The following is a 27,143-nucleotide window of genomic DNA, read 5'->3' on the forward strand; positions in this document are numbered from 1 at the left end:
GCCGCAAGCGCTACTTCCCGCAATTTTAAATCTGTAATATCTTCGAAAATATTAATTAAACTCTTGTGCTGTAACGGACCATATAGATCAATATTAAAACAAAAATGTATTTAAGCTATTTAATTGGATAAGGATTAATGCTGTATTGGTTAAAATCGCTTCAAAATTTGCCATTATTTGTCGTAAAAAGTAAATGACAAAAAAAATTTATTGTGGGATATTCAAGAGATATAAATATATATATATTTAGTTATACCATTGCGGAGTTTTATGTAGACCTTTTCAATGTGTACAAATAATTAGTACATTATTTTGATAAATCTCGTAGGGTTCAATCTGCGTTTGCAATGTAAGCGGAAAAAAATATGATAATTAACGACATCACATTAGAAACCTCAAAAATAACAGTATTTCTCTACTATTTAATGGATGTTATTATACATGTAAACCTTTCTCTTGAATCACTCTATCTTTTGAAAATACCCCGAAACCGCCGAGCCTGCATGAAGAGAGTTATCAATGTCGATGAAGCGAAGGAAGTATGCAAAGATCGTGGCAAGTGGAAAGATGTAGTCTTTGCCTACCCTTCTGGGAAAGATTCGTGATTTTATGTATTTTAAATATTCCAAAATAAAGCTGCATTATTTCCTTGTTGATAAGATACTCTAGATACTCTTACTTTAATGAACTGAAGTATAAATCAACATACTTCAAATTGTTAAAGATACGGTCCCGGTTTTCAAGAATCAGGGTTTATCTTTATTTGGGATACAACATCATCCCAATTAATTAATTTGTAACATTACATACATTATGTAGCGTTAGTAAAATTGCATAATGTTGGTAATATTCATACCCATTCATAACAATATAACTTGATCTTATAGATAACATTCAATTTATTTCTTGAACGTTAAGGTTAAGGTTACGGAAAGGAGAGAAAAAAGAACATATATATATTTAGTTATTCGTTTATTCTCATTTAAATCACCTTAAAATAACTTAAACAAAGCAAAAGAACACAAGAGATACAAATATCAGTCCCCTCATACAACATACTTTTAACTTACATCAATAAAGAATATCTAATTTTGAAAATGTAAAAGTAACAAAAACCTTAATATAAATAATGGTTAATAATAACTAAAAAACAAAATTGGCATGCAATTTTATGTAACACATTAACAGTTAATTCAATTTGTTCGTTTGTACGTATAAATAAAATAAAATTTTAGCTAAATCTGTCTGAGGGAGTTTATAAAATTCAAAATAAAATACTCGCATAATGTCAACTTGCGATATTCGGCACAAAAATTATTTAATCTTCTAACATCTTAGCAAATTAAGACCAAACATGCACCGCGGGAAATATCGAGTTAGCAGTAATTAAAAATCGTAGCACCAAGAACCATTTGAAAAAATGGTCAAGTGCAAGTCAGCCTTGCAAAGCAAAATTTTAACACTGTTACTATTATTTAGTTTATCACTTAGGTAGGATTAATTTTCAATGTCAGTGTTAAACAGGACAAATGGATGATCACCATTTTTTGGCATTCTACTAAGCCAACCAGATTTTTGCCTAATTAAAAAAGAAAATTGGATAAGCTATTTATGTTATTATATTTATTAATTATTTTCACCCTCTTTATATTTTATTTAATTTGGTTTCTAAGAATTGAAATACGCATGATATACGCACTCTGTGAAAAATCAAGTGTCCATTGTTTTGTGACAGACAGAGAAGATGAATGGATAGCAGATGCTAAGTAATTGGCTCCCATAGGAATACTTTGGGCAAAGATCCCTAAGAATGGGAACATTTATAATATGGCACTATGATCATCATCTATAAGTATTTACTACAATAAACATACATGTCACAAGTGAAGCTTTCTAGACGTAAGATTTATTCGAGATCTATTGAGACAATATTAATTAACTAAAACTAGTTTTGTGACATCATTCAGCTCTCGCAGAAAATTTTCTAATTTTAATGAATAAGCAATAAAGGGGAGAATGTTATCACGTAAGTAAAACCAGTCAAATATTTCATAGCAGTAAGACTTTTTGAATAAAAAATATTTGGTAGCTGTATGTAATACAAAATAACTTTATGTAAACTACTTAAAAGCGAATTTACAAGCTAACTTAACTATAAAATGCAAGTGCAAACATTTAACAAATGTTTGCATTGATTGAGTTTCTATGGAAGTATTTTTAAAAATCTGACGCTAGCTGTCATAATTATCTTTGTGTTGAAATTTCAACAAATGTCCTTAAAATGTAGTTTTATTCTCAAAACTGCATCAATGGAAACTACGTTGATTATTATCAATAAGTACATCAGAATCGCACACCGTTAAATCACAGTGATGGTTACAGCTATTGTCTCACATTTCATGACTTCGCTATCTTTCCTAATAATTAGTAATAATACTTTTCGTATATAAATTATATCTAGTTACGTTTATGATATTAAAATTGCACTACAAGGAATAATGTACGCTGTCAAAACATTTTTTTTCTTATTTTTTAACTTCACCATTCAGTCTTCCAACTCGCTCACTTAACTGACCAGTTGAATGTTAGCTAACCTTATCTTCACCTAAAACAGTCTTATCCTTCGACTATTCATACTATTCTAATTTTTCACATTTAAAATAAATGCAAAACACCATCGTTTCAAATAATTTCTATGCCTTTATACTCTCATTCGTCCACTAGCTCAAATTGAATAGAATGCCTTTTTAATGTGTGTTATTTGTCCTAACAACCGGTGGCCATTGTTTTAGTTCTTGTAGTTAAGTCACGTCAGAAAACGACATTTTTTCTTGTTCCAACTTAAATACTTATGGCTTTATTTCCGTGACTCATAAGTACCTCCTTATCTTTTCAAGGCTTATATGCTTTTCACCAGATATGTCCTATGCTTTTAAGCTGCATGGTGGTACCGTTTCGACTGATGCTAGTTACTTAGCAATGTGTTATGAAGATACTGTCTTTGGGTAGCTGTGCGTACCTAATGAAGTTGAGTGGGTTATTGTATGTCTGTTGATTTAGACGCACTGCTCTGAATTCTCAGTGGATGAGAATTCAGAGCAGTGCGTGTTAATATTATCTAGTTTTAGAAATAAAGTTGAACCCGTTACGTTTATCGTGGATGTAACTATTTAAATATGATTATTTGATCAAACATATCTTTGACATAGTGTCATAGAACATCTCTGATGGAAAAATATTCGGGTGCCTTTTGGTTTCGGACAGCGTACACAATAAGTATATTTTTTAAGATATTATAGTAACGTGTGCTTATTTACTAAGATCTTTCTTCTGAAACGTATGGGTAGAAACCTTCTCTTTTTCTTAGCTCCTAGTTGTAGAAGCAGATTCTTTGCTTCCGCAAGAGTGACAGCATCAGCGTCTTCGACTCCTGAGATGAACCCACTCTCCGGTCGAGACAGAGCCTGACCAGATGGCAGAAGCGAAAACCAACGGTCGATTTTGGCGCTCGAAGACAACTGTAGAACAAAATTAAGTTGAAACATTGAAAATACCCATGACCTCAATATAAGTATAACATGTATAATGTATGATAACTTATATTGAAATCTCTTTGGTTTCAGTACTAGCAAATAAAAAAAAATACAAAGGTACACACACAAAATTAAAAGTATTACATTACATTGCCCATTTTACAGTTATTTAATGTCCTTTTCTAACCTGGAGATAAGTAAAATCACTAAAATATTAGCTAAAAAAATCATGCTGATTATAACACACAATTTTTACGTGCGATTTTCCAGAAAAAATAAAGCTTCTCCTGATTGTCTATTTTTCTATCTCGGCCATTTTTTGTAAAAATGGTTTATTAGTTATTGGGTTTAGGTATTCATTATACATAAAGATGCAATTTTTTTCTCTTTATAATGTTAGTATGGCTAAAATAAAGTTAAACTTTCAAGTTTTCATAGCTGCTGCTATTAGTTTTATTGGCTAAAAGTTTAAGCTACAATCGAGCCAAGCATTATTGTCACACTTGTACGTTTAATTCAAATAACACTTTCTATGGTTAGAAAATATTTATTTTCTTATTTACACAAAACATTACCTTATAATTTAATCCTTGCTTTGTGCATGTTAAATAAAAGAACTCGCAGCATATGTATAAATCTAAATAAAAAAGGAAAAAAAAATGGCAATCTCAAAGAAATATTTTTTAGGGTTTCCTTCAGAGATTTTTATATTACTTATATGCCAAAAATTTCCTCGGATTGAAATTAATATAAACCTATTCTTCGTATACGCAATCATCTATTTATAAATCTGGTTAAAAAATCTTATTCTATTCCCAATAGTTACCCATTGAGTTTCATTGGAACTTAAATTTACAATCAATTTTTATCGAAATTTAATTGGCATTCACTGAGCAAATGACGTGGAAACACAAATAAAGAAATGGTTGTAAAGAAATTTGGTAATGAATACGAAATAAACATCACAATTCTATTTTATTCTTCAAATGGATATAGGTAGGTACGGAACAAGTTTTTATTTCATGGAAAGTCTTACAGGAGTGGGATCAAACACCAATATTTAAGGACTCGCACCAAATTTTACACGTAGTATTTTTCGTCAGATTTACAATAAACTAGAAAATAAGAAATTATTAAATAACAGCTCCTTTTAATCTGATTAAATCTATGCTATTACGAATCCGGTATAGACACCAAAACCACCAAGATTTTTTAACAATGTTATTAGGCATATATTTATAATACTCATATGTACTTTTATAAGTATTTGTTAGAATCGGCACTATTTTTAAATATTGTTTATTTTTTTAGGTATTCAATTATCTACATGAGAAATATTGAATTCATGAATTTTAACATTATGTAAACATCAAAACATATTTTAGCATATTGATAAAATACACACTGTATTTAAAGACTTACTTACACAATATGACTTTTTAAGCGTTGACATATTTTACCACTTACAAAGGAAATAAACAAAATATGTACTTATGTACAAGTAGCTTCTTAGGTGGCAATGATGTCACTTATGGCTCTAGATACCTTCAAATTTATACATTTAGCTTTCATAAAAATTGATAAGCACTAAAGCTTTCGATACATTCGTCCTCTGTTATATGTTTTACCCTATAGGTAACAATAACCGAATGGAATTTCTAATTGTGCTATAATTTTATAACTTTCTCATTTTTGGTTGGTTTCAGTTAAACAGATTATTAGGAATTGACTAATTACTTTGATCATTATAATGGGAAATTTGAATAAATATTTTCACATTTACTATTTATTAATGTAAATATACTTTATTTAAACCAAACAACTGTTGCTTTGCATTGGTCCATATAATATAGCGTAGATACGTTATCTACATATATTTTCTATCTCTTTGGCAACATTTAAATATCTTCCCTAAAATATGTGATAACAATAGAATAAATTTACATACATACATACATTATATCACGCCTTTTTCCCGGAGGCCGTGGGCAGAGACTAGAATAATATTAATCGACTTTAATATTGTAATGCAAAGGAATGCACTTCTGAACGACATTGAAGTTTATGAACAATAATAGCTTCTGCTACATTTCATACAGTTCTGATAGTTATTCAAGTATAACCTACCAAATACTCTTAAAACTAAGCTTAAGTAATTATTTTTAAGTTGCAACTTTTCGCAATTTCTTATAAATTTAAACATAAAATTTTATATGAGAAAATGTACGAGTTCGGATTCGAATCGCATTGTCGTGGAAGAAATGCTCTAAAACGTCAATATTATTATTAAAACAACTGACTGATTGTTTAACCACAAGTTAGGTTGCCCTGTTAAAAGGTCCCAAGTATCTTTATTCTAGTAATTCCAATTAAGGAAAAAGGAAGAGTATTTAAGCTCTAAGTTTAGACCTAGTTTGCTTTACAATATATATCCTTAGAGTCTTAAATATGTACGTACAGTAATGGAAATAACATTCTTGACATTATGTACTACGGTATTGGTTGATAAAATTGTATGACTAGCAATTACTTATTAACTTGAATTTTTATTAACTGACAATGACCTATTTCATTTTGACTATAGGACGTAACTTTCGCAAGCTATAGAAAAAAGACAATATCACTGCTCATGCCCAGCGATAATACTCGTACATTATTATTAGATTTTTATGGCTCATAGAAGCATGAATATCGCAGGATCATGCACTTTATACCATAACAAAATGATCCATAAAACTAAATCCTACTTTTATTTAGATATGAAGAGAAGATATGTTTATGGATATTTACCATGATATACTTTTCAATGTGTCCACATGAAGGAGATTTCGCCTCATTTGAAGATAAAATTGGGCAGTCATGTGATATGCAATAAATAAATAATAGCGAATTTTACAATAATATATCATCTCTTTGGTAGACGTAATTTACAATTTGGCACCTTCATTAAAGTCTCTATCTCTATGATGAAGTTTAATTATAAAGCTTTTGTACTGCTTTTTAGCTGCTTTTAGCTCTTATTTAACATCTAGATCTATACAAATAGTAGAAATGTAACAAAAATTGTAAACTTTATAGAAGAAGAAGTTAATACATCTATACCAAAAAAATATCTTTTTGATAGCTAAAACATGACTTGAATTGATTCCTAAATATAAATTCGTCTACTTGGTGGTATGCCGCGTCCACTGAGACCTCATAGCAGTCATCATTTCGCTTCGGTTGGGAACCTTTTCACTTGTAGTACGTGTAATAGGTGCGGCTGGCGCTAACATTTGCGGGACCTTCAAAGTCGCTCCAGAAGAGGAAGGAACCTCAGTCTTTAAGTCTGCTACATCCGAGGTGCTTTCAGATGGACTTACTGGCACGATCAGTCTAACTCGGCCGTCGTCTCCAGTAGCAGTAAGAGTTCCATTATGCGACAGTGGCATTATAAATGGCACTCCATCATCAGAGCTACAATCATCAGGAGTAGAATTTTTAGACGTGGTCGGTTGACTATTACTACACAAGGAATTATCCGAATGGCTTACGCTCATTGCTTGAGCCGTCGCTCCTAATTCATCGGAAGAATTAGCTCTGTCTTTGTGCGTTTGGAAGTTGATTAAGCTAACGAGATCAGAATTGCTGAAGTGGTTCGTGAGCGGCGGTATGTTCGGAAACGCTCTGCAATTTTGATAGAATTGTTGTCTTGGGCTATTATTAAATTTAATTTCGGTGCCCCCATTAGGAAAACCACCCATATCTTGAAATTTTGATATTAGGTAATTCTGTATTTGTTCGTTGGTCATCCCACCGAAGGAGGGTGCCGAACTAGGTCCGTTTGTGAGACCATCCGTAGGAGTTGTGCAAAACGGAGAAAATCTTAAGTTGTTGTTTTCTAAATTTTGAGATATTTTGTTGGTGTGAGCAATGAGGTTGATAAATGAATCAGCCCGGTTCAGCTGCGAGTCTCCGTTACCGTTAGCTTCAATAACTCCGCACTCCGTTTTCCCCTGGGTCTGCTTCGGCAGCGTAAACAAAGAAAATCATTTGATGAGACATCAGAGAAAAAGGTTAAGTAATTAGTAGCCATCAAACAATTGCAGGATCACAAAAGCTGCAATCAAGATTAGGACAACAAAGGGCTCTTTCACTTAGGAGTATTTTTATTCTGTACATAAACTTGGGTTTACATCTATTTAATTTATTTAAATTATGATTAGAAATGTGAAAGAATCCTTGTTATGCACGTGCTACTTATGCATGCGAAACACAAGGGAGATAAATGCAAAAATCTAGGTCATATCTCTATAAATGCTCGGCGTAAATAAAAAATTGATTTCCATTCATAAGCATACGAACGAAGCATATTGTTGACCGAATTCGTAAGTAGTCAGGCAGTAGGTAAATTTGCAATTACTCGAACAATAATATCCACTACGATTATTGTTTCGACATGGTATTACAATAAATAATCGCCTATTACGTTGAACAATGTCTGTCTGTCTGTCAGTAATTATGATGTCAGTTGGCGGGGGTGGATTATCGGCAGACATCGTTCGTGCTTGTCGGCGTCTTTCTTACAATAAATAAAAGAAAATATAACAAGGAATTTATTTGACAAATGAATTTATTTTAGATAAGTTATTTTTTACGTAGGTATATTTTTTCCTCTGCGATATCTAATAACATCTTTAAATTTATTGGATACTTAATGAAAAAAAAGTGTGGGCATCGGAAGCATGACATTTAACTTTAGAATTAAATTTTAATATAGGGGAGTTCATTCTGCGGTAAATAAAGTGCTTTTAACACTTGCTCTGCAAAAAAACAGAACCGTTGCAAAATTACAGATAAAAGTAATCATTTGGACAAGGGTTCTTTTTTATTTGCAAGATTATTAGGTGTGTTCCTATACATCTTTATGCACTTCATTTTATTGTATAGTTTTAATTAAGAACTCCATCATAGGTTCTGTTGGATCTCTCAGGTAAAAGTCTAGTTTGCCTAAAGGATTATCCCCTACTGTTTACTGAACAAACTCTCTATGTTTCCAAAATTCTGTCCAAACCGTCCTCTCTTGAGTTTTCGTGAAAACATACAAAATTAACTTAATTATCTGTGTAACTTTAGCATAAAATTTCATATCATTCTAACAAAGTACATCTATTTGGTAAAAAATTAATACATATATGTTTGAAAGTTATTTCATTCTATACTTTCAACTTCTTCACGCTAGAAGAACTGCGTTACATTTATGTAGATTTTCACATTATGTTTTCAATAGAATAGGTAAGCCATATCACTGAAACCGCCTTAGATGGGGTCGTGTTTATTTTCACATTTTACGAGTATGTAAGTTCTGCAATTCGTTTCATATCCTCGTTTATACTTTTTTTGCTCATTTTGCTGGCCGTAAGCCGTAACACCAACTTTATGAGATTTTTTTGAACATAAAATAAGGGTTCGTTAGATAAAGCGCTTTCAGTAACATTGTATTTTCATATTTGCCTAATATGACATGCCACCGTGGAGGATTAAAAGACGACATTGTAGTTGCAACACATTATTAACATTAGTAATACATTTATATGGTGTTTTTGTCATGCGGCTACAAAAAAACTTGATCATCTTTTTTATCATTTTAAGCAACAAATAATGTAACATGCATCTGGAGATGTGCTATTAATGCAGGGTATAAAAAAATTAGGAAACCAAATTGATAGTGATGGTGCTAAAACTAAAAACAATAACGCTGTTCAGTTTACTTTAAGTAAAATTCATGTACCTAAATAAATTCCAATTCACTTTGAGAAAGTATATATTGGCAGTTATAGAAATATAGACAATATTACCATATTGTCTATTGTCTAACTGCCAATATTTACTATCTGAAATAGTTCGGTAAAATAACGCAACAAAAATAAAAAGGCTAATCAAATTGACTTACAAAAGTGATATAAAATGCATGCATTAACTAGTTTTAAGTTATTGTGAGATTCAGTATATTTAACAAGCGAAATAACATACAAGATAAACATTAATATCAATTTTGTCTTACTTCTAAAAAAATATCATAACAACAAAAAACCTGTTTTAGTAAAAAGGTCATAAAAATATTAATAAATACAATCAGTGCTACAACGAAAAACAAACAAGGGAAGGGTCACATTATTGTACTCATAGTCCTATCCTCTATTCACTTTTGGAGATAGGTCTTTTAAGCTCTTTGTGTAACATATAACCTAGTTTTAAAAAATATCTATTGTCGAATTGATAATCGCCTCCTTTTTATAGCAGTTACACAACACCAGATTAGAAATATTTAAACAAGGAACCTGTTCATGGCCAATAAAATTGGCTTGATCTATTGAAATTTGAATAATATAGATAGGACTTATATCCGATTTCTATGGCTTCATCTTTATAAAAATGATGGCTTCATCTTTATATAAATCAAGAAAAAAAAAATATTACCTGTGGCAATAGAGTAAGTTGTTGGGCGCTGATCGGTCGAGATGAGCCCTTCTCTCGCTCTTGCAGATGAGCCACCAGGGCGGCTATGTGTTCCAGAAGTTCTTTATTGTGCACCAAGAGTTGATGAGTTCTTGCCTGGAAACAAATATAACGAAGAACATTATAAATGTAACTAATCACCTTCAAAACTGCGATAAAAGAATAACTTTTTGTTTTTGGCAATTGGGTTTATGTTAATTTCATATTTTTTTAAAGCATTATAATTCATAGGTTCAAAACGAAATATTTTTTTCCCGTTTCCCTATTTCGGTATGCTCGAAAGAAGACGCGAATCTAAACTGGTGCAATCATCACTCTAATCACTTTTTTGTCAATTCTTCGATTGGTATTTTTATAAGCTCACTTAATAATTTTGTGTAATAACACCCTAATAATGATAAAGATTGTCTAAAATCACTAATCCAGTTTCCCAGAGGGTGTTCTCGATGGGAATGAAATTGCTGAGAACAATTGTAGGCACAATTAGCCTCAAATTCAACACGTACAGTCGGTGTTGAATTTGATCGTGATCCTCGTAATTTGAATGAAATAAAGCAGTCACGATTTATAATCCGATACTACATTATTTAAAAGATAACTTTTCATCCTACTTTTTTATAATAACATTAATTTTGTATTCTAATTTACAGATTTTAATGTTAATTTGAGTCTGCTGTGTTGTTTTTTTTTGTATTTTTTCATTTGATTCACGACTCTAGCCTGGAGGTAGTCAAGATTTGGGCCAATTCATGTAATATTTGTATGGAATAAAAAAATGTTTACCTACAAATTACAGATAAGTCAATAGATAATTCAAGTAAGTAATTACAGAACTAAGAAAAACTCTGTCTTGTCAGTTGTATGGCTTTGAATATTCGGTATTAGTAGAATTATCCAACGTCTACCGCCGAGTCCGAAGAGGCAACCATTCAAAAGACCATCATTCAAAAGGACAGCTAAGAATAATATAATCAAAATACCTGTGCCTCGCACCGTGCAGCCTGCTCCGCAGCTAGTTGATCTCTAAGCAGCAACAGTTGTGCTACCGCCGCGCGCGTCTGTTGCGCCTGTTGTTCCAAGCGCTCGCGCAGTAGTTGTAGTTGGTGTTGCGCGCTCAGCGGTGTAGCAGAGTCTGGGGTTTGCTCCCCGTTTACAGTCACCTCCACTTTAGTCACACATTCAGGGAGGTCGGGCAGATTGATACTAGGAGCTGGGGTGACACGCTGAAACAAAAATAACAGAATAGGCTTTACTTTTTTAAGTTTTTTTAACAGAAGAGAGGTTCGCTCCTTAAGTATTATTACGCGGCCACTCATGTAAAATTTTCATAATTACACAGATTGACTACACTTGGCCATCATCTTAGTCTAGTCTACCAAATGTCTTTAATCGGTTCAGAAATGTCCGGGTTTATGCGTTTTAAACAAAATGCCATCAGTATTCGAATCATGATGTCAATTAGTATTGGAATTTTATTTTTGCGAATGATAAGCTGTGGAATACTATTTGAAAAGAGCAGAAGGTCTTATTTGAATTCTGTAAAAGAAAAAGAAAATTAAGAGCTCGTCATTTAAATGAATTCATTTTACAGGATACTGTCTTTTTATTAAAAAATAAATATCAGACTGTAGTCGTCAACTGACTGATTCCGTCCTAAGCGAGGGTAATGAAATGAAAACAGTGAGAGCCGTCCAAATGGAAAAATTAATGAAGTATTCTGTTCGGTAACCTATTGTTATTTGCTGTGATGTCCAAAAAAGCAATCTCTTACATAATGGCATAAAATATAAAGAAGATTGCGGACCAATTTAATCGTGTGTTTTTGTTAATGGTGTCCTTTAATCTTGTATTGTTAATAGGTTACTACGTTGGTATGGAAGATTTATTATTTTTATTACAAGTTTATACCGAGGGATATCCCATACACACCACAGCGAATACAAAAATTAGGCCATTACTTACCAAATGAATAGCTGAACTTTAAGCTCTATCAGGATATCTATAGACTTGTTGGAAAACGGTTTAATTTATAATTCTTTAGGCCTCTTGCAATTAGTAAGTTATATTTACTGTGGGAAAGAGTAAGTAACAATAAAGAAGACAGCAACAACGCTTCGTAACGATAAAGAATTAATATTTTACGTGGTACCTATTCCTTTGCTGAAAATAATCCGGCCTAACATAGCCTGCATTGTATGAACTTAATGGGTTGATATTGATGGATGGCAAAAGGGGGTTCGGGAGACCATTGTCATTGCGCTTTTCTCTCATGGGAGATGATATATTAGTAACGAAAAAGCATACATACTGATCCATTGTATTTAAGAAAAAAATCTATATAATTTCTACTTATCTTATATTAAAAATAAAGATAAGCTTTGAAATAAATTAACTTATTCCTACAAACCTTATTAACTTGTTAGGAATTTTCTTTTTAATTAATAAATCGTAGTATAATGTGAAGTATCTGTTATTATATCTTAATTAAATGATGATGATCATTTGCAAGTACCAAATTCTAGGTTTAATAAGAAACATTAGACATTTAGAATAATTTAGATAAAATGTCGCGAATTATTGTGACATAGAGTAATTTACGTAGACGCAAGCCGTGCTATAATTCAAAACTAAATGGCAAATACGTATCAGAGTGTAACCTAATTTAACGACATACATATGTATTTCAAACTTTAAAAATTATAATTTTCTAAGTTATTAATCGCATATATGGATATATTGGAGATGGAGTGGTCCTATTCTCATTTGTATTGGTGCCGGCACCACACGGCAGATTACAGATTGTTTTTGCAATTTTACACATATACTAAGTGCAACAGTATTATCATAGTCTAAACTGATTTCATTCAGTTACATTTTCTATTATTGGACTGTAGAATGATGTAGAAACATGTGTAGCGCTATGCCATATAGACTCTTAATTATACTGTGGTAGGTTATGTTATTTTCTATTTATGTACCAAACAACCTCTTGGTACCTCCATCTATGTAGTTACTACTACTCTTCATCTACAACAACCATTTAACGTTTTGGTTGACCGAAGGCCACAGAGTAGGAACATATCCGATGTGTTACCGCCACAAATATGTCTTATTATTAAATGGAATGTTCATTAGAACACCCTGGACATAATGAGACCATTTGGTACACAATAAAGGTGACCCAGAAATACACCGTTAGTGAAGATTAAAATAATATTAAAATGATTGTCAAATAATTGAGGTGGTATCATAAATTGAAACATTAAATCATGTATACTCGTATGTTTCCGACCCAAAGGGCAAAAGTTACTGTAGGATAATGCTAATCTCCCGATTGTTATTATTCAAAAGGGGAAACGTTTTCCGAACATTCTAATCGAGCAACCCAAAAGGGTTTCACCTCTCGTTCCGAACAATTGGCCCGGATTATTCCTGACATGTCATGGCTTGGACAATTTCTATAAGCCTTCAATTTTCTCTTGTCGCTTCGACGTCTGATCAAATAAAATTGTATTATATGAAGTTTTGTTTTACCTGCATCGGTTACAGTTATCAATCAACTTTTACGTTTTAATCAAATAAAAGGGTTACGAGTATTTGGTTTGTGGGATATAAGATTGGTAAACGTTTTATTTAAAAATCAGATCAAAATAAATTATATATTTTAAACCTACGAATCTGCGTTTGCATATAAGTATATACTTTTCTCGTTTAAGAAAAATAATTAACAAATGAATCTAGGTATACGACTGTTACTGAGTTAGGACCAAAGTTCTATGATTTTATTATGGCTACTTGGATATAACTTTGCTGAAATTACTTCGGGGAAAATTAAAGTTTCGTTAGGGAGTTCACAGTAATGAATATCTTATTATTCTTGGTAAGTAAGTATATTAATATTTATGAGTATGTTTCAGAACCTAAAGTTAATGTTACAAATGACGAGCTACGTAATAGCGTTGTGTAAATTAGAATTAAATTAGTGAATATCATTTTAGATGACAAAACTAAACCCTTTTTAATAAAATAGAATTCCTTCCACAGTTGAGTGTTACTTCTCAAAAATATATTAAATTGTAAATATCTTATAAAAACTCAGTTGTATCTTCAATACATTTTCTTTTTTCCAGAAATTGGGCAACTTTAGCAACTGCAATGGCTATGTGCACTGATTTTAAAGTTGAACAATTCCACCAGTTTGCATAACGACTTTTAGTTCTTGGCAACAGTTTTCTTCGCTTAAAAAGAATGTCCCCTTTTCTGCTACTTTCACAGATTATATATTTGGGATCTACTTTAAAAGTAGGTGTTGAAATTTCTAAAAAATTTTTACTGAGACTTACGTCACATAAATTTAGTGTTTTTAAATGTAAGATATGCTTACAATGAATAATTATTTTCACTGACTGTCTGACCTAGAAAGAGTTTTGATTTATAGGCATGATACAGTGATATTCAAATCGATCAATGGTTTTTATCCAGCAGTGGATTATATGTGACTCAGATGGTGATGAATTTGATAACATTTATGCATAAAATTGACTTGTAACTTACAATCCGCTCAGGTGCAAACAATGATACCACAGAATAATCCTAGTGGTTATGTGCACTATGATCAAGATATTTTAAATATAAAAATGAAATTTTTACATTCGCATTTTTAAATTCTTTGCATCATTCCTGTATATGAAAGGTGTAAACATGAAGATGTCAGCATTAGTGGATCAAAATTGTTCAGACGGTTTGGTCCCACAGACCCGACGTAAATTTGCAGCATGTAAAGTATAATATAATATTATCATTTTACTTTATTTATAAGCCCCGACTTAAAAATAAAATCAATATTGTGGTATTATAAGTGACAAAGGAGTAATTACGTGAGAGAGAGATGAGCAGAATGTCATCTCCACAGATTATACCTCAGTGGCAGGTAATGCGGTGAGAGGCTGGAATACCGGAGAAGTTACATCAAGTAATATTCGCTAGCCGATGATATTATTATGGATATGATTTATTGCAACGATTCTTGGATCCAACGTGGGAGAACATTTATTATGAGTGTTGGATATGTACTATTTTCAGATGGAATATTATTGTCTCTAATTTTAAACTAGCTTTGTGTGGATAACAACTGATACCTTTCAAGATCATAGGTTTGCACGAAAAACATACATAAAATGAAATTTTCTTTTGAATTTGTGTCACAAATCAATGTACTATGATTGAAATTGTTCTTTTCTTTCTTATATTCGACTTAGTTGTACCAATTCGTTTTTATTTCCTTCTCATAGTGTTTATTCAGGAAGGATACTGACTGAACCGCGTGAACATTATACTTACTTAATGATGAATACAAGTGTAATGAACTCGTCCATTACTTTTACTGCATATGCCAAACCGATACTACACATCTCCAAAAGCTAATTTGATTAAACTTTATATCCCTTTTTTCCAAATTATCCAAATTAAAAGTACCTTAATCAGTTTAAACTTTCAAAAAAGACATACTTTTAAACTTACAAAAGTATTGAAAATAAAACGAAGTTAAATTTGTGTTTTGTAGATAAAATAATATATGAGCTTAGGTTATTCAATTTCAATGAAACAAGAAAAGACGAGTATTGAAAAATAATAAAACGGCGCATTTTCCATACAAAATATAAAAGGGAAAGTAGTGTCATAAACGTCGGCATATAACATCGAATCAACAATTGATATCAATGGCCTTTACGATAAACAGTCTTCACTTTTGCATTGCTTCCAATTCCAACAGATAAGAAATTAACGGTAATTACTTACTCATAAACGGGTCTGGATGACACATTACAGAAAACTTACATTAATCCCTAGTTCCCTACTAATATTATAAATGCGAAATGAACTCTCGTCTCGTCTGGTCAAAAAAAGAGGGAGAAGATGCTAAAAGAGAGTATGAATGTTAATATGGACACGACGCAGATGAAATAGCGGGCTTAAGCTACAGCTTCCATAAAAGTAAATATTTAGACTACAATTCAGTCGTAAGCTAGTATAGGATTAATCTTTTGAATAAAATTTTAGGCAAATGAAAAACTGAAAACTATGTCAAGAGATCTTGTTTTAGCTATTTAATTAAACGCTGAAATATCGAAGTTAAACAATGTTACAGGGAATTATAATCTGGACAATTTCCGATGTTTGCTTCGCCAATACAGGCGGTTTGATTGGTCTACTGGGCTTTAGTTTGTTCGGGATCAACGCGGAAATTGAGGGGAGATCGAGCAAATGAAACTTTTTCCCACTCAAGATAACTCAATTTTTGACCTAGTTATGGGAATGAATACAACATTTATTCGTTAAACTTAAATGCTTTTTAGAAAACTCTAATCTGTAAATATGCATATATCAGTCTTGATGGCCAATTGCATCTCAGAAAATATATTGAAAAGACCTTCTGTACATTGAATGTTTTTTTGCAGAAAAATGTTTTAGAAATCTTTTTAAATCTGTAATGTGCTCATAACTAATATAAAAAAGCTACTAAATTCTTCACTGTAAAAGGTGGAGTTTCTGCGTACCCCTGCGTAAGTATTTTCATGTATTGTATGTTAGTTCTATACTCATGTAGGAGAGTATATTTTTTAAGACGGCGATCACAAAAAATTATGCAACATACGTTTACTTTTATATTGTGCACATTCTGCAGTTCAACAATGCTAGGAATATGAATTTATATCTGCGAACGTGTGTGAAGCGCTTTGGGAAAGCGACACAAGGAAATTTCATGCATCGGGTGATAGAAGTTCAAGGGCGCTGTTCCGACCGCAACACACGTCGCTTCGCATTTGCATCATGTTTCTGCGGCAATATATCTATTGCACATGTCAACTCTAGTGAAATATCTCTAGGCACCTACTTGGCTGTTAAGTATCGTTCATTTTTCACGTTTTGTGACGGTTTTTCTCTTCAGGTTCGTGACTTCAGCTTATCGCAACTAATATAATAAATTCTAAAGTAAGTTTGTTACATCTTCATGCGTTATCTTCTTAAACAATCTTTATAAAATTTTGCGTATATGTAATATTAAGCCTGGAGCATAACTTGATGATATTTTTTTTTATATTCAACTGTAACCAGCGGGAAATAAAATCTAAGTACATTTTTTTCTTAATTTGTGCATTTTTCTTATTTATATACGAAAACTGTTCGACTAGGGACCAAGACTATACTTTGTACTACACTACCAGATCAGTAAGATACATTGAGAGTACACTAATGATTAAATACCTATATTAAATAAGAAGTAACCATTTTAAATAATTGAATCGTAAAAAGCCTACCTTTTCAAACTAGTAGTAAGACACGTTTTCTATCTTTCACACGTTTGGATTAATAGCCCTATCCCCGAATCCCAGTAATCCAATTCGAGGTACCGCTGTCATGTCGCGCCACAGGCACGTGAAGCACTATCAGGCTGTTGTGCGCATTAGCTACCTGTCATGTCGGCAATTCCCAATATGCTAGGGAAATCGCTGAACTTGAACTACATTCTGAGTGTACATTGACACGATTGCGTATAGCGGTTAGCGCGAATGTGCATGTGCAGGTATACGAATGAATCTGAATTTTATTAAGTACTAGCTGACCCGGCAAACGCTGTTTTGCCAATTATTTTTATATATTATTACGGAACCCTATTTTTTTCCAAAATAAAATATAGTCTATGTTACTCGTGGATAATGTAGCTTTCGAATGGTGAAAAAGTTTTTGAGCCTATTCATTACAACCAAACAAACAAAGTTTTCCTCTTTATAATATTAGTGTAGACTAGTTTTTGGTTGAAATTCTTCTAAATCCCAATCTTGTCCTTACTATATTTTAAATAATAAGTTTGTTTATGGGTTTGTTTGTAATGCATATGTAAGTTTTTTTGTTATCTCTTCATGCGTTATCAATTTACATATGGTACCTTTAATTCAAACCAGGTAAATTTGCGAAAAGTTAGTGTTCTTTGACGTGGTGACGCTAAATTTGCGCGGGAAAAGCTGCGGTTAAAATAAAAGCTGGTAGGTATTTAAGCAAAATAAAGTAATAAAAGAAATGGCTTTAACATTGACATGGCATGACATTCAAATAGTGACAGGTTGCTTAGGACGAAAATCACGCGGTAACTAAACATAATTACAAAACAAGTATATTTCAGTACAAATGCTAGGCACTAACCTGTGGCGACCTCTTCCCATCTTTCCTAGGTGGTGGTGGCAGCAGCTCCAAATGTGTCGGCCTGGTGTGCTGTTCACCTCCAACGGCGCCTTCTTCACCAGCCACCTTCGAGGTGGAAGCCGCCCCCGACTCCGACGCACCGCAATCTGATGCCATTTCTGTTGATTTAATTCAATATTGTTGTATTCAGTGCGTTAAGCACTTTTTGTATTGTTGCGACAAGAGATTATATGTATGATATAGATAGGATTGTTATTAACGATTAATAACTGACACAATACAACATTTGGCGTATAAAATGAAAGAATAGCTTTATTTCGTTATTCATGTTTTATAGAATTGACTTTAATTTATATTAGTATGGTTAGACCGCAGTGTTTTCAGTGATACAATATTTTAGAAAAATATTTTTTCAAAAGACTGTTGTTTCTGTCCACTCCGTGATTATATTTATGCATGTGTGTATAATTTTCTTTGTATATGATGCTTCAAACTATAGCCCTATATACAACGAGCTTAATACGTATTGTACGTATACACTAGGCCTTCACCGCATTGATTTCGCAGTCTGTTTCCCTAAATGTATTTCTAGCAATCGCCCCCGGAATTGGGCTATAAAATGACTCGAATTTCCCGAAAGGAGCCCGTTCTCTAAACATTACATCAACCCTTCTTGATTATATTTACTAATAAAGCTGAGTTTTGCCGATTTAATGGAAAGGAATAGTATAGAAGGACAATCATTGCAAATATTTTGATGTGTTTTATTTAGAGTTTTTAAAATAAATTATCTCATTTAAATGATAAAAATAAAATAGATTATGAAACATATCGATTGATATTATCATTTTATGGTATATCTATACATATCTAGTAAATCGAGGAATTTGATTGGATTTTTAATAAACAATAAAAAATAAATAAGTACCTACCTATGTCTTTGGAAAAAAAAAATTCTATGTCCAAAGTTTCATTTAAAATGGAAAGCGAAACTAGTTCGAGTTTTATGAAAACTACAAACTTTTGAACGATTGCAAGGCGTTTCACTTTAATCGCCAATTAGTTTCAAAATACGATAAAATTCATAAACAGTTATAGTCCTCATAGACAGATGTATACAGTGATTGACATTGGCAAAGAAAACGTATAGATTAAGGTATAGGCAGTAAAATTATGACGTTGTGCGTTAAAACAGCTGTTACCTTCGCGTTGCGTCGGATGTCATAAAACAATACATAAAAGCTAATTATAAGCCGCCCACGAGTACCACGGAAAAGAGAATTGTTAGCTAATACTGAGATGATGTCAAAAATAGACTAAATTTTTGAAATGTTGTCAATTTGACTATAATATTAGGGCTTTCATGTTTAAAAAAGGTGAAGCTGTGTTTTCATAATATTGGTGATTATTTTACAATGTACGCTATAGAAGGGTTGGATAAAAGATGTTTAAATGAAGGACTGTTAAGTAGCAATTTTGGAAAAGCCTCGGCGCATGTTAAAGCATGTTTGCAGAATATTGCCCATATGTAGGTACTTATATCGTATAAATAACAGACCGCTGTTCGAAAACTAACAAAGTAAATTAACAAAAATTTGTGACCCTAGGTGTCCTAGGGTCACAAATTTTTGTTAATTTACTTTAACTTACTTATTATTTTAAATTAAAAATATTTTAGGACAGGTATATATGAAACTTTTATCGTTATTAACAGCAAAGAAAGTATTCACTGCAATATTTTCCTATTTGATGACGAAACTGATGCCTATGAAATAAAATGAAATCTGTACAACTTCATTGCCGGCCGAGCCGTGTCGTTAACTTCACGTCAACGACAGTAAAACCGAATAACGTAATCCATCCAATAACATGTCTGCTTGAAATATAACGGTCCATCTGCCGTCCTTTTGATTTACGCCAAATATTATACTGTGACATTTACATTTGCATGCCCCAAATTAAAAATATGCTATTTGGAACGTTCAAGACGTCTGTAATATGAGAAAATTATGTCGCAGGCAAAGTGATACCATCGCTTAGCGGAAATAGAATTAACAATTCGCAAGGAGCAATATATTTAACAGCTTGTTCTTAGATCGCAATGACTTATATTAAATAACTGACTGAATGTTGCAAAGTGTCATTTATAATATGAAACTTTCATAATATTTGTGAAAATTTCAATAAATATGGAACAATTTCTAAATTATTCTATTAAATTGCCTTTTTCCCAATATGGACCCAACTTTACAATGCTCGCTAAAATAAACATCTGGCGCAAGGAATTGGTGCAAGATTAGCAATCAGTGGTAGACCCTGGATTGCAGCCGGAATCGGACAGGGCGATAATTGAATTGTCCACGAATAGTCGGTACACCAATCGATTCAACCCAATCGTGTGCGAAAGCACTCGTCGAATTCGGACAACGATACAACGTATTTCTTATTAAAATTAACTATTCGCTGGTATTGTATACATATAAGTACAGTTTAATCCTTTTTCTACACACTAAAGGCAATTTATTTGTAATTTATTATAGGTATGTGTACATTATTTTCTCACCCATCACGCCTATAATAATCCTGTTATTAATAGTTAAGCTATTGAGTAATATAAAAATGCAGGGTCAGTGTCATACAGTCGATATACAAAAACCTCACTCAACCCGCGTTGTCTTTAGGCTAAAGGAGAAAGCTTCACACATATAGTTCCGAATATAAATAAATAGTACAGCGTTGATTCCAGAACTGGAAGGCTTATTTTAAGACCTTTAGAAGTGGCAGGTTGTTCGCCACCAGGGTTAGCTTCCTCGATGACGGAGGAGGTGGAAGCCACGGGCTGGTCTGGAGTGTTGGTCTGCATCTTGTGACACACTTCGAAGGCCTGACCAACAGTGCGAACGATTCTCATGGCTTGACTCTGAAACAATTTAAATTATTTTCGTGAATAAAATAGTCACTGTTTGAATTCGGACATGTATGTGGCAATAATTTAATACGACGTAGGAACCAAAAAGTTATCTCTTGCCTTATATCACTCGTGCATATATCAGAACAGTATTAAATATGGAACAATCACCACGACCTACAAATAAGAAAGAAAATATAATCAGAAAGTTTTCCATCGAAAATTAGATTGTTTAAATTTATCGTAGTATGAAAGATTTCAAATAAGTGCACATATTTCAAAACGTTAATGGTAATTATTGGTATTCCGGGCAAACATCCTCTGTTAAAATAATTTCCGTTGTTGAAAACGTTAAATAAACATAAAGTTTCACGTTAAAATATCGTGTTTATTCAATATTTATTTTAATTAAATACTTATTACAAAAGTTAACGTGTAATGGAAAAATGTATTATGTTATTCGGGATAGACCATTCGGGAAGGTAGACAATTTCATTTATAAATTAATATCAATAGTAATAATGTAGTGTATGTTTAGTGGTGCGATACGTATTTAGTAGACTCTGGTTGATTTTTTCGCAGTGTCATTTTCTGATTGAAGACTAGCCTTCTTTAGCTACTAAAGCAAGTAATTCAAACAGTATTGGGATTATATATGAAATGTCACAACCACCAGTTTTTTATTCCGAATTGTGTGACAGTCCTACATGCATTGTAAATAAAATGTATGAACAAAATAAATAACTTCTTTTCTTCTTATAAATTTAAGTAGGTGTATTCTACGTAATTCCCCGGGGCAGTAGAATTATACCACAACATTTAACAAAAGGTAGTACAACCCGGTGTGGGAGATGACATGTGCCTAATTAATGATAATCTCGTGCAAATACTGAGGATTGAAAGAGATTATTCGGGTTGAACGCGTATGTTTCAAACTCGCCGAATTGAAAGGAAATTACACCCTTTTCACGTACGAGTACAATGAATGGCTGAGCAAATGAGTTCCATTTTCGTTATGACATATAATTTTAACTTAATTCCTTTTTTATACGAAATTTTACTTTAATTAATTCATCTCAATTTTTGTTAAAGTATGTATGTAAATAATCAATTATCGAAAGATAAACTTAAATAATTATAACCGAAGCATAACGGCGAGAGAGAATAAAGTCAGGAAATATAAACATTACGTTTCATGATCAAACTGACCAGGTTCTTCTTGAAAGTCAGATTATGTGACTCGTATGTAACTGCATGTTCTTTACACTCCAAGACCAAAAGATAATAATTAATATCCACAAGGGAGAGACTCTATCGTTAATAGATAGGGTATATAATAATCGTTTTCAATATTAACAGCCAAACACCATTATCATTAGAGCAATTATGAGTTGAAAGCTTTAAAACCCTTCATCAATCAATAAATATTTTACAATTAGATTATGCCTCCGCCCTTTTAACTAGGGTCTGTCTAAACGGAGATCCTGGTGTAAGTAATAAGCCAAACAACATGTCTTAAGAGAAAAACGACATATAGAGAGTTAAAAAATACAACAGAGGCCAGATTGAGACAACCTTGGACTACGGCCAGAGATCGACAAGATATTCCTAAAACCGTACATTCTGACGCCGAGTGGTGTCGTGCATCGCTTCTGGATTCGTGACGCTAATTTGACAGCATATCGGTACGATTGATATGGGAAATCCCTGCCAAGTGCGAGTCGACTCGACAATGCAGGGTTCTTATTAAGAAGGCTGTTAATAACAAGTTTACTATAAAAGTATTCTTCTGGAGAAGGTACATGCGTTTTTGCATTGACGGTGATGGTGAAAAATAGTGTTAAAAATTACAGTCACTTATATATCATTTAGATTAAGAAAGTGATAGACAGATAGCATAAAACTACTGGGATATTCATAAGACCATAAAAAATTCAGTTTCTATTAACCAAAACATTTTATCGAAAGTAGAACTGTGCACGAGATTATCAAAAATGCATAAAATTTTTGTCTTTATAAAATTAAAACCATTAATAAATCTGTTTTATTTCGGGCAAAAATTGATGGATTAAATAAATTAAAAGAACAGAGGAAAATAATATCAGTACAGTACAACATGAGATAAAATAATAACCTAAACATTATTTTTAGGGATCCGTATCTCGTAATAAAAATCCATCTTTTGTCTTTTTAGAATACGAATATTACTTGATTTGGAATAGGTACATATTGTAATCTATATTGTGTCTGGTACCTACAGTTTCTTCTGTTTTCCAGTACGCATTGCAAAGTTAGCGAATCAGTCACAAACGGTAATCATTCAACCTAATCATTCAATTTCCTGGCTACCAATATAATAGATGAATGTTCGAAGCGCGTTTTGTGGAATAATAGCCGAACAGAGGTGGTAAAATGAATAAGTTTGACAGTGATCGATGGCCGAAACCCCGTCCTCTCGGGATGTTCTCTGAATGCCTACCAATGTTCAACTCTTTCTTTGTTACCCACTATGTAATATATTAACTGTATCTTAACAATTCGCACAAACTTAATATAAATAAGACAATAGCGAATTTTTGGTTATATTAATTCGGATCCCAGGTCATATTAATTAGGTTATTGCAAAATTTATGTAAAGAAATAATTAATTAGAGATTGCAGCAAGCGGACTGGTTTTTGCCTACCCTATCTGTCAATCCTTTCGGCATATAGGCGCAACTTTATGTATGAATCGTTTGAATATAAGATTATGAAAAAGAAACTAGTTTTGCATCACGCATAATTAGGAGACTTACTTTTGTACAATAAAAATGCGCATGATTTCAATCACAGATTGTAATAAACCGCTAAGTCACACATTTACGCGAGCAGCGCAGTAGCGAGTAAAAGTTAGTGAACATCCATACTGATGCAAAAGCTTGTATATTATAAGGTTTGTAAATATGACATCACGCGCAATAGCAATTTATAATTTTTGCCAACGCGTCAGATGTTGTAAAATCTAAACTTACATTTATATTGTAAAATATGTGGGTGTTATATTATTTTAAATGAGGATTGAAGATGTTTTCTTGTATACGTTACTTGCCTAGAATTATTTTGGCAAATAGTTAAATTACAAATATTGCACAAGACTTGGAACTCTTGCCTAGATACTTGAATGTAGGTAGTTAAATAATAAATGAATAAAAATAATCAAATAGAATAAAAAAGAGTTGGTTGAAACCTTTATATTCTATGTCCATATATTTTCCAATATATTAACCTACCTAAATTTAAAAAATACATAGATAATTTAGAACAGCAGCAAGATCAGTGGAAATTGTTAAGATATAGGTGCTTCAGTAGACTAACTACTCATTCCAATAAAACCAATGCGAGAAACAGGTGAGAGAAAAAAAAATAAGATTTTTTGCATTTCTTTCTGCTTCCCATTTCCTATAAGTTAGATTCCAGTTTTAAGTAGGAGAGGCTAAATAAAGTTGGAAACAAAAATTCATACGATGTAAGAATTTTATTTTGCTGACCGTCCGCTGCTATAAAATTTGATCAGACTGAGACAATGACCTTTACCGCCGATCATAATTTTTGGCTACCTCATCCATACGTCAGGCAACTATTTCTGGACCATCGTCACAACGTGGTGAAAGAAACTAAAGCATTTAGTTATGGCGTCCACAACTACTTTCGGAAGTTCTTCAGGAGATGGGGCTATCAATCTGATACTCTGAATCTCAATTTCACCGTGGTTAGGGGTGCAGCTGCTGCAAAATATAATTATCATTTATCCGACTTTAGTAAAATAATACGTTAATAGACCAGACTCCTGTTTTAAATTAAATGCTGAGGGTGCAACTGTTGCAGAATGCAATTATTTATAATGAAATTATAAAACCGATTTTGATGAATATAACTTTAAATATTTAAAGATATTACTTAGATACTATTCTTTTCTTTTTTCATCATGACTCTTATAAATCACGCGTACATAAATCGCGGGCAGAAGCTAGTATATTTTAGAACTCTCAGTTGACTTCGTCGTATAAACGTCGTTAAGCGCACGCGTTCCCCATGAAGACCTGTAAAAGCATTTTTATTTACTCATTAGAAGTACAGTACGGACGGCACACGTCTCTGAGAAAACTTTATTTTTGAACCGTAGAAAGGTTTTATATGTAATCCTTTACAGCCTTTCCAGGGCGAATATTATGAATCAATCATCATGAGAATAAAAAATGCGCCTTAATTATTTATAATTTTAAAACTATTACTTTGGTAATTATTAGAATTTAAGTTCAAATGGTTTTACATCCATATCAATGAAATTAAATACAAGGCCACAGAGGCCTGTGTATTAGTAATTGAAATTATAAACTGCTGTATTATTTAATTTTCACGTTTGTTCTCTTTAGATTTTATACGAATTCTTAAACTTAAAGATAGCTCCATAAACCTCCATCTTATCGTCAACAACTTCTTATTATTAGTTCTTGACCGGATCCCTATACACCAATTGAGAATTATTTATCCTGTCAAACAAAATAATACTTAGTTTACAAATCGCGTCTAAAAAAGATATTGAAACAAAACTCATAGATACTCAGATAGTTTCGCGGGTTGATTTAGTTTTATTCTAATTTTTGGTAATAATAATCTGAAAAATTATAAGATGTTTGCAAAAGTTGAAAGAGAAAAATTTTATGTAAAATTTCGCATACGTTGTAGTCTTGTACATTGTTCACGGAGCGACCTATTTGAAATAAGGTACTCACAGTGAATTTAATATTTCAACAGAAACTCAGTTCCTAAGAGGAGCTACATTAGACTTACATACCATTAAGCATATAATGTTTTTCTGCCTTATATTTATGTATTCTGGTCTAATTCGATTAAGCCTACTGAGTCTGCATACCTCGAATTAAGACGTGAAATATTTATATGTATAAGTAAGAAACATTTATCATCATATGTGCTAAGATTCCTTTTGTGTTTTGCAAATGTGTTGATTCTTGAAGATAGGTATTGTAAGAGGAATAGAAAAAGGAACAATCAATTATAAATGAGAGGATAAATAAAACAGGTTGAGTAAGTTAAAATACTAGGAGATAGAATGTTGAGAGGAGTTCTAGACGTACCTTAATCAAATCAGGGACGACCTGGCGAAAGGTCAGGTCAAGAGAACACTAAATCGACGAGTTTGCATGAAGACAGATAAATGTGGATACAGAAAAAGTAAGTGATTTTATTTATATATGTTTATTCTTAAACTTTGCTCCGAAAAACTGGTACGAGCCCACTTACTATGTGTGGTTAATGAACCACACATGTGTGATGACACACCATTAGCACTTGTGTGTTGATCTAGCACGGTAACCAAACGCATAAAATATTAACAATATCGACTTTATTTCAACCGAGTTGCTTAGATTACTATATTATAGTCAAACATTTTTGTGGAGTATCTAATTAGAATATTAAAAAAAAACAGACTTCAGAAACTTCAGAATTTCTTGGCTAGTTCAATATCTGTATTAAAAATGAGTGTCGATCGATACTATAAATTTATTATGTTATCTTATAGAAAATTATGGCACATAATATAACTGAATATAGCGCTAGCCCTTGCAAATTTAACTTAGCATGAGCAGCTTAATGTGTAATATCATTTCGCAAATGTCACACCCACATCGTAAGCTCGTTCCTAGCTCAATTTCCATTTGATTCTACGCTCGGTAACACTAGCCAATTTCGTATTTCACACGTCTACGACGGTTCCAAAATATCACACACAAACGGCCAGGTTTACTAAAGTTTTCTAAATAATAAATGATGCCGACGACGGAAGTATCGCCTTTGACGCAAAGTCACGCGAAATAATACGCAGATATGTCGCTTCTGATGGTTTATAAAAAGGCCCGACTTCCGCAACTCTGCGGCCATTCCAATCAAAATAAATATGAAACGAATTGGCGGTTAAATTATGAGTCTCGGCTAAGAAATAT

At 32.5% G+C, this 27,143-nt stretch overlaps 1 protein-coding gene across 3 annotated transcripts in view; it reads right to left on the reverse strand.

The window, feature by feature from the left end:
- Nucleotides 1-1,049: 1,049 nt before the first annotated feature.
- The window catches only part of LOC106134055 (carboxyl-terminal PDZ ligand of neuronal nitric oxide synthase protein), a 135,679-nt gene continuing 109,585 nt past the window's right edge, over nt 1,050-27,143 (reverse strand). For 2 of the 3 annotated variants that reach the window (XM_060953780.1, XM_060953779.1), the window contains 5 exons: nt 21,003-21,153; nt 18,234-18,391; nt 11,012-11,254; nt 9,993-10,127; nt 6,687-7,534 (listed from right to left, as the gene is read on the reverse strand). In XM_060953780.1, the coding sequence (XP_060809763.1) occupies nt 6,698-7,534; nt 9,993-10,127; nt 11,012-11,254; nt 18,234-18,391; nt 21,003-21,153 (1,524 nt within the window). In that variant the 3' untranslated portion in view covers nt 6,687-6,697. Of the gene's footprint in view, nt 3,519-6,686; nt 7,535-9,992; nt 10,128-11,011; nt 11,255-18,233; nt 18,392-21,002; nt 21,154-27,143 lie in introns of those variants that run through there. The other variant, XM_060953781.1, reaches the window with a different exon arrangement.

Source organism: Amyelois transitella, chromosome Z (assembly GCF_032362555.1).
Source record: "Amyelois transitella isolate CPQ chromosome Z, ilAmyTran1.1, whole genome shotgun sequence".
Taxonomy (NCBI): Eukaryota; Metazoa; Arthropoda; class Insecta; order Lepidoptera; family Pyralidae; genus Amyelois; species Amyelois transitella.